A 14,615-nucleotide genomic window follows, 5' to 3' on the forward strand; every position below is an offset into this window, starting at 1 on the left:
GCCTCTGCCTCCTGTCCCATCTTTCAGCCTGGGGAGCCTCTACACCCTCACAGAAGAGGCAGCCGTGCCCCCCAGGCCTGAGGTGCCATCCTGTCTGGCACAGTGCCCCCCAGGCCTGAGGTGCCATCCTGTCTGGCACAGTCATGAGGGGCAGGTGGGAGACAGGCAAGGGACAGGTAAGGGACAGGCGAGGGGTTACCAAGCAGCGAGAGCAAATGTTTTGCAGGCAATGGGCTTGCTTGTTTCTTGGCTGCACCTTCAGCTTACAGAACTTCCAAGGATTAAACCCACACCACAGCAGTGGGCCAAGTTGCCACAGTGACAATGCCAGATCCTTGACCCACTGCGCCACAAAGGAATTCCCCCTGATTGTGGCAATGTGGTCATGGGTGCAGACAGACCCAGGCTCACCAGTGTATGTATATACTGTACTCCGTGCAGCCAACTGAATGTCCCTCATACCTCAGTCAAGCTATGAAAACCACTACCGGCCAAATCGTTTTAGTTGAGGAATGTGCACGCTAGATAAGCATTTTGGGTAGGGTCAGCACACCCAGAGCAGGGTCACGTTTAGGTCTGGACCCCAGGCACCCTCCCCGGGGCCGCCTGTAGCCATCCACAGGCCACACTCATGTTTACCGATACTTCGTCGGGGGAAGGGCCTTTTTATCACCTCCAAATTTGAGAAAGTACATTTCTTGGAGTAAAAATAGACCGTGCACTTGTAAGGCACAATTTAATGCCTCCTGACTCAGCTGGGTTCGCATGATTTTCTTATTTTAACTCTTCCTTCTGCAGTGGCTGCACCTGCTCCCTCCTGGTAGCAAAGGCATCTCCAGTTCCAGTCGCCATGGAGCCCACGGGCCGCCCCCACCACGCCTCCCCAGCAGCCACATCCACGGCTTGCACCCGGGCCGGGTGCTGAGGACCAGGCAAGGGGGGGTTCCTGAGCGGATTCGGAACTTCCTTTCTGAAAGGAACCTCGCAGGTCACAGGTTCCCGAGGTGAAGCTGTCACATCACCTCCCTCTGGGTAAAAGTGTCCAGATTACGTCCGGGGGCGAAGGAGCTGGCGGTTAATTCCACTTCTTCCTGGCCAACATTCCTTCTTTCTCCTCCAGCAGATGCCAGGCGGGTATCGTGTGGTCGAGATGCTCTCAGGTCTGGATGTGATGGGTGCCCCCCAGATACTCCAAAATTTGGAAATAAAGCCATTCTTTGTAAACCAGCTATAATGGAAAAAAATTAGGTCATTATATTAAAAAAAATTAAAATAAAAAGCCATTCTCCAAGAGGTCAGCTAGTAAGCCCTGCAATGACTGTGTGTGTCACCTAGGAAAGAACACACGACCAGTTAACTCAACAACGGAAGAGTCATGGACGAGTTCCTGCCGCGGCTCCCCGGAAACAAAGCTGAAGATGCGGGGTCGATCCCTGGCCTCGCTCCGTGGGTTCACAATCTGGTGTTGTCACGAGATGTGGTGTAAGTCACAGGTGTGGCTCGGACCCCACGCTCGTCGCTGTGGCTGTGGTGGAGGCAGGCAGCCTCAGCTCCAATTTGAACCCTAGCCTGGGAACCTCCATGTGCCATGGGTGTGGCCCTAAAAAGCAAGAGAGAGAGAGAGAGAGAGAGAGAGAGAGAGAGAGAGAGAGAGAGCTCTCTCTGCTGACAAAGTGAAAGAGGCCTAACCCCCGGGGACCTGAACCTGAACCCGAACCCAGCAATGCCCTGGCTGGGGCCTGTTTCCTTGACATGCCGGTCAGAACCAACAAGGAAAAGCCAGGTCCAAAGAGGGGTCCGGTCCCCACGAGGCCTCAGGGACAGAAGAGCCGAGTCGGGCGGCGTTCTGGCCCCGGGGTGTGAGCAGGCAGCCTTGGCCAAATCTGCCAAGGCCCTTGGGCTTCAGCAGCAAGGGGACCCGAGGCGCGCAGTGACCGCCAGATCCCACACTGGCCTCCAGTTAGCTGGCTTGGTGGGATGCCAGCTCACACACGTATCCTAGAGGCCCCGGGAGCTACCAGGTTCCTGTGCTGCAATCAAGTCCCGGCCAGAGTTCACTCAGAGCCAGAGCCTGACCCCAGGGCAGGATCGTGCTTCTGCGCCAGGAGCTGGGGCCTGAGTCCGACGGGAGAGCTGTCCTCCCAGGGAGCTGCAACCTGGAGGCAGAGAGCAGGCGGCAGCAAGGGAGGGCAGTTTCACGGGGCGGGTGAAGGAAGAGCCTCCCAAGTGCCGCTTTGGCCCCAAGCTCCAGGGCACCTCCTTGGAGCCTGAGAAGGAGCCAGGCTCTTCTCCCACAGCCCCTGTTGCAGCAGAGACAGCCTGTTACCTGAGGGGGAGGCCCGAGGGGCCTCGCCTAGCCCTCTGCCCAGCCTGACCCCAAGGTCCACGGTGCTCCCTCAAGAGGGCGCAGGCCCCAGGGCAGAGTCAGGGATGAGCAGCCCAGGCTGGGGGCTCTGACCACCACGAGGAAGGCGTGTTCTGGCCCAGAGGAAGGGGGTTCTGCCTTGCCGAGTGCTCGGGGACCACCGCCTCTCCGATTCCCAGTGGGCCTGCATTGGGACTGGGAGGAAATGCGGGCAGGCCAGAGTGTCTGCATGAAGTCGCCCTCAGCATCCCTGGCCGGCCCCACAGCGCCTGGAGCCACCAGAGACCCATGTGGGGCAGGTGCCAGCTCAGGGACCCAGAACAAAGCAGCAGGACTGCCAGGCCTTTCCGCGGTGGTGGCAGATAGAGCTAGTCCATGCCCGCCGGGATGTATCAAGTTACCATGGCAACAGCAAGAGTGGGCAAAGGAACCCCCAGATTGTTTGCCTAAAGCAATTTTAAGGTCCACTGCCTCAGGGTGATGCTTTGGGACACGCTCGGCAACACGCAGGGGTCAGTCATATGTTCGGTCAGCAGATACAAGCGGCATGAGCAGGTTCTGGAAGGCCCACCTCCGAGGTGGGTGCCCTCTGCTCCGGCTGTGCTGGGTTTTGTTTTTGCTGAGTTTTTTTTTGGCTGCACTTGTGGCATACAGAAATTCCCAGGCCAGGAGTTCCTGTTGCGGCGCAGTGGAAACGAATCCGACTAGGAACCATGAAGCTGCCGTTTCGATGCCTGGTCTTGCTCAGCGGGTTAAGGATCCAGTGTTGCCGTGAGCTGTGGTGCAGGTCACAAGCGTGGCTCAGCTCGGATCTGGCGTGGCTGTGGCTGTGGTGTAGGCTGGAAGCTGTAGCTCCGATTTGATTCCTAGCCTGGGAACCTCCATATGCAGCAGGTGTGGCCCTAAGAAGAAAAAAAGCAAAAGAAATTCCCAGGCCAGGGATCAAACCCAGGCTACAGCTGCAACCCGTCCGACAGCAGAGACAATGCCGGATCCTTAACCCACTGTGTTTTGCGATTGTACCTACCGTTCTAAAAAGCAGTGAAGCACCCTCACTTCATGGAAGGGCTCCCCAAGCTGGCAAGGCCTGGAGCTCAGCCTCCACAGCTGAGGCTTCAGAATCCTGACCACGGTTCACACGTTTTCCTGGGCCTCCTCGCCAGCTCGCCCTGGAGGCCACCAGCCTCAGCAGCCAGCAAGGGACACCCGCCAGGTATGCCCGTGGCCCGTGAGGCAGCCTCGAGCAGTAAAGGGTATTTCTGGGTGTGTCTCCGAGGCCAGCATCTGTTTCAGAAGACTGAAGATCTGGAGTTCCTGTCGTGGCGCAGTGGTTAACGAATCCGACTAGGAACCATGAGGTTGTGGGTTCGGTCCCTGCCCTTGCTCAGTGGGTTAAGGATCCGGCGTTGCCGTGAGCTGTGGTGTAGGTTGCAGACATGGCTCGGATCCCGCGTTGCTATGGTTCTGGTGTAGGCCAGTGGCTCCATCTCCGATTCGACCCCTAGCCTGGGAACCTCCATATGCCGCGGGAGTGGCCCAAAGAAATAGCAAAAAGACAAAAAAAAAAAAAAAAGACTGAAGAGCTGCCCTCACCAGTGTGGATGGAGGAGGGGGAGGTTCCCTGACTCTCAGCTGAAGCTGGACTGTCCGCCTTTGGCCCTTGGCCGTCGGAGGCCCCGGCTCTTGGGCCTTTGCTCTCTGGGGCTCCGGTTTCAGACGGCGCATCCTGGGACTTCTCAGCCCACAGTCACACGAGCCAATCCTGAGAAAAAGGGTCACGTGCATCTCTTTACGCCCTCCCAATCCACGGCTCAGGAGAACCCGGAGGAGCAGGCTCTCACGGAACCTGCCCTCGAGCGAAGCCACGGTGGAGCCCCAGGCCTTTTTTCTCTTTTTTGGCCACTAGGGTCGGGTTGGGCACTCAGGCTGGGCGGGGCGCAGGTCCCTGGAGCCCTGCTCCCCTATAGAGACGCCAGCAGATACAGGGTGTGGTGAGCAGGATGCTGCGGTTCCCCGGCAGAGCCGAGAGGGCAGCAGGTAGCCAGGCTTGTGCACCTCCCGGGGGGTGGGGGGTGGGGCATCGGCCCCGTCTGCCCTCTCACACCTGCCCACGATGAGCGTTCCAGCCCCAGCCACCGGATCGCCAGCCCAGGGTCCACACCCTCGCACTGGCTGCCCGGCCACCACTGGCACTGACGTGTCTGCGGCAACCCAACCCCAGAGGGCCAGAAGAGAGGGCCTCTCAGCGTCACCTGAGCCTACAAGCAAGCCCAGCTCCGGGAGGCCGGGGGTCATCAGGGAGCCCGCTCCACCTGCAGCTGCACAACGTGATGATTGCCCGCTGTGAACTGCTAGGGTGTCCCCCCATCACACCAACCCCTGGACCCTGGGAGGGGACAGGAGCCAGCCAAGTCCTAGAAGGTTCGTGCCACCACCCTGTGACGGGGACCTGGAGGCGTGCAGGCCAGGCCCCGTTGAGGGGGCTCATCTCCTCAGCCCTCGTCCTCAGCCCGCCTCCCGCCTGCCACCTCCGAACCAGGGCGATCACATAGCCCTCACAGGCTGGCCTCTGCCCTCGGAGTGGCTGGGGAGAAGGAGGGCGGGGCAGGGACATTCTGCCCCTGGCCCCACGGCCCAGCAAGACCACCAGCCTCAGAGAGGGTCACCGGGGGAGCTTCCAAAGGGAAGGAGTCTCCTGTCTGCTTCAGGCAAGCCGTGCGCCCCGGGCTGCCGGGGAGGCCCCAGTCGGCCGGGCCGCACCATGCGCTGTACCTCCGGGCACCACTCAGCTTCCCGGCAAAGACCCTCCCGGCCCTGCCCCGGTGTGGAGCAAGGACGTGCCGAGAACACATCTAGAAGCCCACGGAAGAGACGGAGAGGTAAGCCATCGGCTGAGCAGGGCCCACAGGGGTAAGGACACAGGTAACCCGGGAAGTGGGAGGGGCACATCACCTAGAGCTTCGCAGAGACCGATCTGAAGGCCGCCAGCATCTATCTTGACGTCGTTAGGGAATGTCATCCAGGTCCCGCCATCAACCACCAGCACAGTTCCTGTCACATAGGATGCCAAGGGGCTGGCCAGGAAGAGGGCGCTGTGGGCCACCTCTGTCTTGTTGCCCAGCCTCTGCTGGGGGCCAGCCAAGGTCTCTGCATGCAAGCCAGCATTCAGGCCGCCTGGGAGGGAGGGACGCTCAGCTCCTGCAAGCCCCAGGAGCCCGGGGCCCTCCCTGTCCCCTCCCAGCTTTCCTTGAACCCAGGGATGCTGGGGCAGTGCTACCGTCATCCTGGTGGAGCAGGAACAGGCCAGATACAGACCCTCACCCCGACAAGGCCCTGAATTCCAACGGGGCCCCATCTGGTGTCTGGCTCACACAACAAGGCCAGCAGCCCTTGGCCTTGAGTTTGAGGGAGCAGCTGCCCAAGTCCAGCTGAGCATCAGTCCACCACGGGGGTGTGCTAGCCGTCCCCCGGCCGAGGATGGACTCTGGGCCTGCACCAACCCCAGCCCCATCCCCGCCAGGTCGGAGGGGAGCTCACCCAGCCGCCGGAAACCCTCTGTGCCACTGATGGGGCCCAGGGCGAGGCTGTTGACACGGATGTTCTGGGGGGCCCACTCCACAGCCAGGTGCCGCATCATGGCATCTGCACAGGAGGAGGCGGGTGTGAAGGAAGGGGCTGCTCTGCCATCGGGGTGGCCCAGGTGCGGGGAGGGGCTCAGGGCCTGGCCTCTGCACTGCCCGCTACGGGGCTCGGCTTCACGCGAACAGGGCAGGCCTCCAGGGATGGGCAGGAGTGGGGCCCGAACCCAGGCGGGCAGACCAGGGGAAGTGCCCGTACCCACGGTCGCCTTGGCAGAGCCTGCATGCACTTGGAGCACCTGCCCCCGGGTACCAAGGGTCGCGGTGATGTTCACAATCACCCCGCCATGGTCCTGCAACACATGAGGAGGGCAGTGAGGGGGTGGCCAGAAGCAGGGGTACCCAGCCGTAGGCCACTCACCCGGAAGAACTTCTCGTAGAGCACGCAGCACATGTTGAAGGTGCCCAAGGTGTCGGTGTCCAGCACGGCCTTGAAGGCGTTGGGGGACAAGGCGCTGGCGAGGCACAGGAAGTTCCCAGCTGCACCTGCGGGTGAGAGGCGACAGCAGTGGCACCGGACCCCCAGGCGGCTGAGGCAGCTGGACCCTCAGGGTGGTCCGGGCTGGACAGGGAAGACCTGAGCATCTGGAGAAATTCTGGAACCAGAGACTGGACGGGGGCTATGGTATGGGTTGGATGGTGTCACTCGAACAGGCAGGGCATGGAGTTCCCGCCATGGCGGAGCTGAAACGCATCCGACTAGTCACCGTGAGGTTGCGGGTTCGATCCCCGGCCTCGCTCAGTGGGTTAAGGAATCCGGTGTTGCCATGAGCTGTGGGGAAGGTCGCAGATGTGGCTCGGATCCTGCGCTGCTGTGGCTGTGGTGCAGGCCGGCAGCTGTAGCTCCGATTAGAGCCCTAGCCTGGAAACCTCCGTATGCCGCGGGTGTGGCCCAAAAAAGCAAAAAACAACAAAAAAAAGCTTTGAATTATTTTTTTACCCTCCTTTTTCTTTAAGGGGGAATTTCAGGACACCAGAGTGGCCCTGTCTGTGGTTCAGCCTAGTTCAGGACCTATGTGCTCGGGTTAGGCGTACGGATCCAGAAGGAACCGAGGCGACCCGGGGAAGGGCCTGCAGGCAGGGCAGTTCTGGGGCCTCCAAACAGGGCACCTGGCCTTGCTGGCCAACTGGAGGCCCGGCGGTGACTCACAGTTTACGAGGATATCGACCTTTCCCAACCCCTACAGGGCCTGCTCCACGGCTGCCACGATTGTCGCGGGCACTCGGACGTCCAGCGATAACAGAAGACACGTCTGGCCAGTGGCAGCAGCCAGCTTTCCAGCAGCCTAGAGCCAGACAGGGAGAGAGGGGTGGGCGGCAGCCTGGGGACCTTGGCCTGGAGGACAAGCCCCTGCAGAATCCGAGCAGGAGTATGATGAGCCCGGTTCCCCGCAGAAGGGGGCTCTGAGGGTGAAACCTCCGAGGCACAGTCGCAAGTGGCCACCTCCCAGGGCCACAACCCCTAGTGGGAGCTTCCCAAACATCCCGCGTGCTCTCCCCTCTTGTCACCCTCCAGGGCAAGGGTCACCGCTCGCTGTCAACGGCAGACGTCCAGTCCCTGCCCAGAGACCGGCCATGGCAGTGGGGAGGCTCCCCTCACGACCCTGGCGAGCCCAGAGATCCCTCTTGGGGCCTCAGTGGCACCCAGCTTAAGGCCACGCACAGGCCCGATAATTAGCGCAGGGGAAACGAATCCGACTAGGAACCACGAGGTTGCAGGTTTGATCCGGGGCCTCACTCAGTGGGTTAAGGATCCAGCGTTGCCGTGAGCTGTGGTGTGGGTCGCAGACGCGGTTCAGATCTGGCATTACTGTGGCTCTAGCGTATGCCGGCAGCTGAAGCTCTGATGAGGCCCCTAGCCTGGGAACCTCCATATGCCACGGGTGCGGCCCTCAAAAGCCAAAAAAAAAGAAAAAAAAAAGACAAGAGGGGAGTTCCCTGGTGGCCTAGCATGCTGCGGGTGTCCCCAGAGGCCACGTCCACTGAAGCTCTCTGTCTGGAAGAGGAGCAGGTGTTGACATAAACACCCTCTGCACCCAGGACCCTCCAGGCCCAGGTTCCCGGCCCCCAAAGCCACCCCAGACACAGGGGGGGGCTCCCTCACCGTCGACACTCTCGGGAGACTTCTGCTGGCGATGACTGTGTGGCAGCCATGCCTGCAAGGCCAGAGGGCAGGTGTGAGGGCAGCAAGGTGGGAGGAGGCTGGACTCTAAGCAAAGCCCCCCACCCACCCAGGGTCTCTGGGGCAGATACACCAGCCGAGGGCCGAAGGCACAGTGGGCAGAGGATATGGGGGTGAGCAACCGTGGTGGGACCTCGGGTGGGCAGCCACCATGTCTCTCGGGCAGACACGGACGTGGTCCTGCCGCAAACACCGTGTGAGCCGCCGTGCACTCAGACAGAGGGCCCAGGCTCTGCACGAGGCCCGCTGGGTGGCTGTCTCTGCGGCTGCACTGAGGGACACCGAGCCCACTCTGAGGCCAGGGCACCTCTCCTGCCTCCCCTCCTGACAAACTCAGTGGTAGAAGCAGCCACCACCTGCTGAGCCAGTCCCACCGAGTCCTCCCAACACTCCCAGCGCAGCTGGCCACGCTCTGCTCAGGGAAGCAGCGAAGTTTTCAGCTCAGAAAAAAGGTTCACCCAGAGTGGAAGAATCCCCAAGTCTGGTCCAGGCAGACCACAGCTCTGAAAAGCAGGGCCCTGGAGGAAACCCGCTTCAGCCCCCCACCCCAACCTAACGCTGGACCCCTCCTAGGTGGGGGTGACCAATTGTGGACCTGGACCTGAGGTCACAGGACTTGTGCCCCATGTTCTGCCAAGCACTCGGCCCACCCTGACCTGAATGGTCCTGCAGTCTCGTTACTTTTAACCTCTCGAACCTTTGCCTAAGTGGGGCTGCCGGAGTTCCCGTCGTGGCACAATGGAAACGAATCCGACTAGGAACCACGAGGTTGCCGGTTCAATCCCTGGCCTTGCTCAGTGGGCTAAGGATCCAGCATTGCCGCGAGCTGTGCCGTAGGCCACAGATGTTGCTCAGACCCCACATTGCTGTGGCTATGGTGTAGGCCGGCAGCTGTAGCTCCAATCAGACCCCTAGCCTGGGAACCTCCATATGCCACAGGGGCACCACTAAAAAGCAAAAAAAAAATATGGGGCCACTGAGGCCAGAGCCAAAAGTCTAGACTAACCTCAAGGAGATGCTGGAGCCCTCCCACATGCTCCCTGAAGGCCCTCAGCCTGGAGGGGTCCCAGCGCCCACTGGCACGTTGCCCAGATCCCAGGGCCCAGGGGCTCCGTGCAAGCGGGGGTGGGGAGGAGCCCAGGGCCCGGGGCGCGGTGCCTACCGCATGAAGATCTCAGTGATCCGGAACCCCATGCCAGAGCCACCGCCCGTGATGAAGGCCACCTTGTCCCTGAGAGAAAACAGAGGTTCTTTAAAGAGGCCCCTGTTTGACTGGGGGTTGGGGGGAGGTGCTCTTGGCCGGTGACCCCCAGCCCTGGACACATCTATCAGACCGGAGAAATGCTGCTTGTTGGTTGAAAGGCCGCACCTGTAGCACGTGGACTTCCTGGCCAGGGATGGACGCCAGCTGCAGTTGCAACCGACTGCTAGTCACAGTGGGAATTCCCGAAGTCAGTCTTTTTTTTTTTTTAATTTCTTTTGTCTTCTTGCCTTTTCTAGGGCCACTCCCGTGGCACATGGAGGTTCCTAGACGAGGGGTCTAATCAGAGCTGGAGATGCCGGCCTACACCACAGCCACAGCAACGCGGGATCTGAGCCGCGTCTGCGACCTACACCACAGCTCACAGCAACGCCAGATCCTTAACCCACTGAGCAAGGCCAGGGATCGAACCCACAACTTCATGGTTCCTAGTCAGATTCGTTAACCACTGAGCCACGACAGGAACTCCAGATTCTTTTTTATTTAATTTTTTTTTTTGTCTTTTGTTGTTGTTATTGTTGTTGTTGCTATTTCTTGGGCCGCTCCCGCGGCATATGGAGGTTCCCAGGCTAGGGGTTGAATCAGAGCTGTAGCCACCGGCCTATGCCAGAGCCACAGCAACGCGGGATCCGAGCCGCATCTACAACCTACACCACAGCTCACAGCAACGCCGGATCCTTAACCCACTGACCAAGGGCAGGGACCGAACCCGCAACCTCATGGTTCCTAGTCGGATTCGTTAACCACTGCGCCACGACGGGAACTCCTATTTAAATTTTTAAAAATGATTTTTATTTTTCCCATCATAGCTGGTTTACAGATTTTTTTTTTAATCTTTTTCTTTTTAAGGCTACACCACCTGCAGCAGATGGAGGTTCCCAGGATGGGGGTCGAGTCAGAGCTGTAGCTGCCAGCCTACACCAGAGCCACAGCAACATGGGATCCGAGCCGCGTCTTCAACCTACACCACAGCTCACGGCAATGCCGGATCCTTAACCCACTGATCGAGGCCAGGGATCGAACCCTAATCGATAAGTTACTGCTGAGCCACAACAGGAACTCCTTTTTTTAAAAATTGCTATTATGTATTTTTCTTTTTTTGGCCACTCTGTGGCATGTGGAGTTCCCGGGCCAAAGATCAGATGCAAGGCACATTTTCAACCTATGCTGAAGCTGCAGAAATGCTGGATCCTTTCACCCAGGTTGCCAGGCTGGGGATCAAACTTGTGTCCCAGTGCTGCAGAGAAGCTGCCAATCCCGGTGAGCCACAGCAGGAACTCCTTTTTTTTTGTTTTTTTGGGGGGTGTACGTCTGACGCATGTAGAAGTTCCCTGGTCAGAACTTGAACCTGCACCACAGCAGGGACCCGGGCTGATGCAGTGACAGTGCTGGATCCTTCACCCGCTGTACTACAGGAGAACTCAAAAACACTGCTTTTTAAAGCCTGCATTCCTAGGGGGAAATTACTTCAACCTAAAAGTCTCTATTCAGAAAGTTATTAGAATTGCCTCATGGCTCAGGGATTAAGGATCCAGCATTGTCACTGCTGTGGCTCTGGTTACAGCTGTGCCACAGGTTTGATCCCCGGCCCGAGAACTTCCACAGGTGTCAGGTATAGCGCAAAAAAGAGGTTTTCAATTAAAACCTGTTGGAGACCATGGAAACTGCTGAAGGATGCAGTAAACAAACTTGGCCCACGTGCAAGAGCACAGCCACTAAGAGGGTCCTTTCTCACCACCTGCCCCTGATTTTGCTCACGAACCCACATCACCTTCCCCAATAAAAGTCATGTGGGCTAAGCCCAGGCACCTGTGTTCTGCAGAACAGAGGGCCTCCTGGTCCCCCCCCCTTTCTAGATGTGAAAGAGTCTTGTGTGTTTTATTATGCCGTGCCATCCCTCTTCCAGGATCTCCCGCTGCCCTGCAGCACTGGACGTGGCAGTCCCTGGGGAAAGTGAACCAGGAATGGGTTTCTTATCTTTTTTTTTTGTCTTTTTGCCATTTTTCTTGGGCCGCTCTCGTGGCATATGGAGGTTCCCAGGCTAGGGGTTGAATCGGAGCTGTAGCCACCGGCCTATGCCAGAGCCACAGCAACGCGGGATCCGAGCCGCGTCTGCAACCTACACCACAGCTCACGGCAACGCCGGATCGTTAACCCACTGACCAAGGGCAGGGACCGAACCCGCAACCTCATGGTTCCTAGTCGGATTCGTTAACCACTGCGCCACGACGGGAACTCCCAGGAATGGCTTTCTTGACATAAGAGGAGCCATTTCTGGCCTAAGCCAGTTGGTGATCTAAGCCTGGCCACAGCGCTTGTCTTTGAATAGGTCCCAAAAGAATCCAAGAATTGGAGTTCCCATCGTGGCTCAGTGGTTAACGAATCCGACTAGGAACCGTGAGGTTGCAGGTTCGATCCCTGACCTTGCTCAGTGGGTTAAGGATCTGGTGTTGCCGTGAGCTGTGGTGTAGATCGCAGATACTGCTTGGATCCCATGTTGCTGTGGCTGTGGCGTAGGCCGGTGGCTACAGCTCTGATTCAACCCCTAGTCTGGAAACCTCCATATGCCGCAGGAGCGGCCCTAGAAAAGGCAAAAAGACAAAAAAAAAAAAAAATCCAAGAGTTCCCGTGGTGGCACAGCGGAAATGAATCCAGCAAGGAACCATGAAGTTGCCAGTTTGATCCCTGGCCTCGCTCACTGGGTCAAGGATCTGACATTGCTGTAGGAGTGGTGTAGGTCACAGATTCGGCTGGGATTCCTTGTTGTTGTGGCTGTGGTGTAGGCCAGCAGCTATACTCTGATTAGATCCCTAGCCTGGACCCCTCCATATGCCGCAGGTGCAGCCCTAAAAAGCAAAAAAAAAAAAAAAAAAAAATTCCAGAAACTGGGAGTTCCCGTCTCAGCACAGTGTTTCCAACCATGAGGACCCTAGCCTGGGAATCTCCACGAAGTAACATGTACACTTAGATTAAAATTGACCCAATTCTTCTTTCTTTCTTTTCTTTTTTTTTTTTGTCCTTTTAGGGCCGCACCTGACGTACAAGGAAGTTTCCAGGCTAGGGTCAAATCCGAGCTGTAGCTGCCTGTCCCTGCCACAGCCACCTGGAATCCGAACGGCCTCTGTGACCTACACCACAGCTCACTACGACGCCAGATCTTTAACCCACTGGGCAAGGCCAGGGATCAAATCTGGGTGCTCATGGATAAGAGTTGGACGCTTACGGCTGGGCCAGAACAGGAACTCCAAAACTTCCCCACGTTTGGTTTGGTCGCGCTGCACACTCTCAGGATTACCAGTGAATACCCACCACCGGCCAAGACAAACAGAATGTGCTGCAGATTCCAAAGACCAGAACACTAGCACCTGCATCTAACTACCGGGCACCCAGACATGTGGATAGTCTGGTTGCAAGACATGGGATCCTCACACGTCCCAGGAAAACCGCAGTACCCTGCCGCCCGCACCCCAGGCGCCCGCGGACCCCTGCCCCGCTCCCTGGGGCGCCCCTGATGCGGCCCTCACTGGAGCAAGTCCGGGCAAAAGAGGTGGCGATGCTCCGGCAGACAGTCGTCCTCTGCAACGTCGGGCGGTAGCTGGGTCATGGCGATCGATGTGGTCTAGACAGCGAAGAGCGCGGACTGGGAGGATCTGGATGGCACGCTCTGCCCGCGGGGACACGCAGCCATCTGCTGGCGTGCATCTCAGCGGCCCGTCCAATCAGCCTCGCCCAGCCCGATTCCAAGGGAGCCCCGCCCCGCGGCCCGCCCACCCCGCGCGTCTCCTTTAAAAGCCCCGCCCACTCCACAGGAGCCCCGCCCCCACACCGCCCTGCACGCTCCCCCACGCCGCGACCGCACAGCCTGCTGGGATTGAAAGTCGGTCCCGGCTCCCGAGCAGGCGCAGTGCAGCCGGCCAGATCTCAGGGCGGGGTCTGGGTGAGGCGGCGGGTGGGGGGTCCTTATTAGACGGTGAGGACTCGGTGCCTGGGGCGGAGCCAGCTGGACGCAGAAGCAGACCGTTGGTTCCTGGACTCTGGCCCCGCTGTGCTTTTAAGACACCTGATCTAAGCACGCCCCACGTTTAAAAGCCCTTTCCTCCTAGATGCGCCCCTCCTCGCATAAAAGTGACACAGGAAAAGACGGAAGGGGACTAGAGCCAGGAAATCTGGAAGGCCTTTCCCTGCAGTGGCTAGCCCCATAGGCAGCTCCCAACATGACCCTTTGTGGCCAGTGAAGGTCAGGGAGTTCCTGAGGTGGCAAATGGAAACGAATTGGACTAGTAACCATGAGATTGTGGGTTCGATGCCTGGCCTCGCGCAGTGAGTTAAGGATCTGGTGTTGCCCTGTGGTGTAGGTCGCCCATATGGCTCTGATCCTGCCTTGCTGTGGTGCAGGCCCACAGCTGTAGCTATGATTTGATCCCTAGCCTGGGAACCTCCATATGCCTCGGGTTGTGCCCTAAAAAGAAAAAAGAAAGGTCAGGACACTGGAGTTGGGAGTTCCCATCAGGGCACAGTGGGAACAAAACAAATCTGACTAGTATCCATGGGGATGTGGGTTCCATCCCTGGGCTTGCTCAGTGGGTCAGCGATCTGGCGTTGCCACAGGCTGTGGTGTAGGTCGCAGACACAGTTGGACCCCCTGTGGCTGTGGCACAGGCCAGCAGCTGTAGATCTGATTTGACTCCTAGCCTGGGTACTTCCACATGTCGCGGGTGCATCACCCCCACAAACAAAGCAAAAACAAACAAACTTCAGGATACTGGAGTTTCCTTGCTGTGGGGCAAGGGGATTGGCCGTGTCTCTGCAACACTGGGATGCAGGTTCAATACGCAGGCAGACCCATTGGGTTGGTGCAGTGGCTTGCAGCTGTAGCTTGGATCTGTTCTCAAGCCGGGAACAACAAATGCCAATGGGAGGCCAAAAAAGTGAAGTTGTGAGAAGTGAACTACGGCTCTGGCCTGGCAGGTGTAATGATGTGCAGTGTCACTGTGACAGGTGATCGGGGACACAGCTGGGGATGAAGTGTGAGCAACATATGTAGTATCACTGCAGTCACCAGGCTTTCTGCCTCAGCCCCCTGCCTTCCCCTTCCTGCTACCCCCCCATCCTGTCTATAGCTCCAGGACTCGGCTCGGATTCTCCAGATTTCAGACAGGTCTCTGGAGC

The 14,615-nt window shown here is 58.5% G+C and overlaps 1 protein-coding gene across 1 annotated transcript; it reads right to left on the reverse strand.

Annotated features, from left to right (window-relative positions):
• Nucleotides 1–719: 719 nt before the first annotated feature.
• On the reverse strand, nt 720–8,621 carry DECR2 (2,4-dienoyl-CoA reductase 2; the record flags this gene model as incomplete). Its single annotated transcript, XM_047782780.1, has 7 exons — nt 720–1,228; nt 5,318–5,539; nt 5,903–6,007; nt 6,203–6,296; nt 6,365–6,489; nt 7,173–7,289; nt 8,108–8,621. Coding segments are annotated over 7 exons (1,392 nt in total), but the record flags the coding sequence as incomplete, so codon positions are not given.
• Between the last annotated feature and the right edge of the window lie 5,994 nt (nt 8,622–14,615).

Source organism: Phacochoerus africanus, chromosome 5 (assembly GCF_016906955.1).
Source record: "Phacochoerus africanus isolate WHEZ1 chromosome 5, ROS_Pafr_v1, whole genome shotgun sequence".
NCBI classification, from domain to species: Eukaryota; Metazoa; Chordata; class Mammalia; order Artiodactyla; family Suidae; genus Phacochoerus; species Phacochoerus africanus.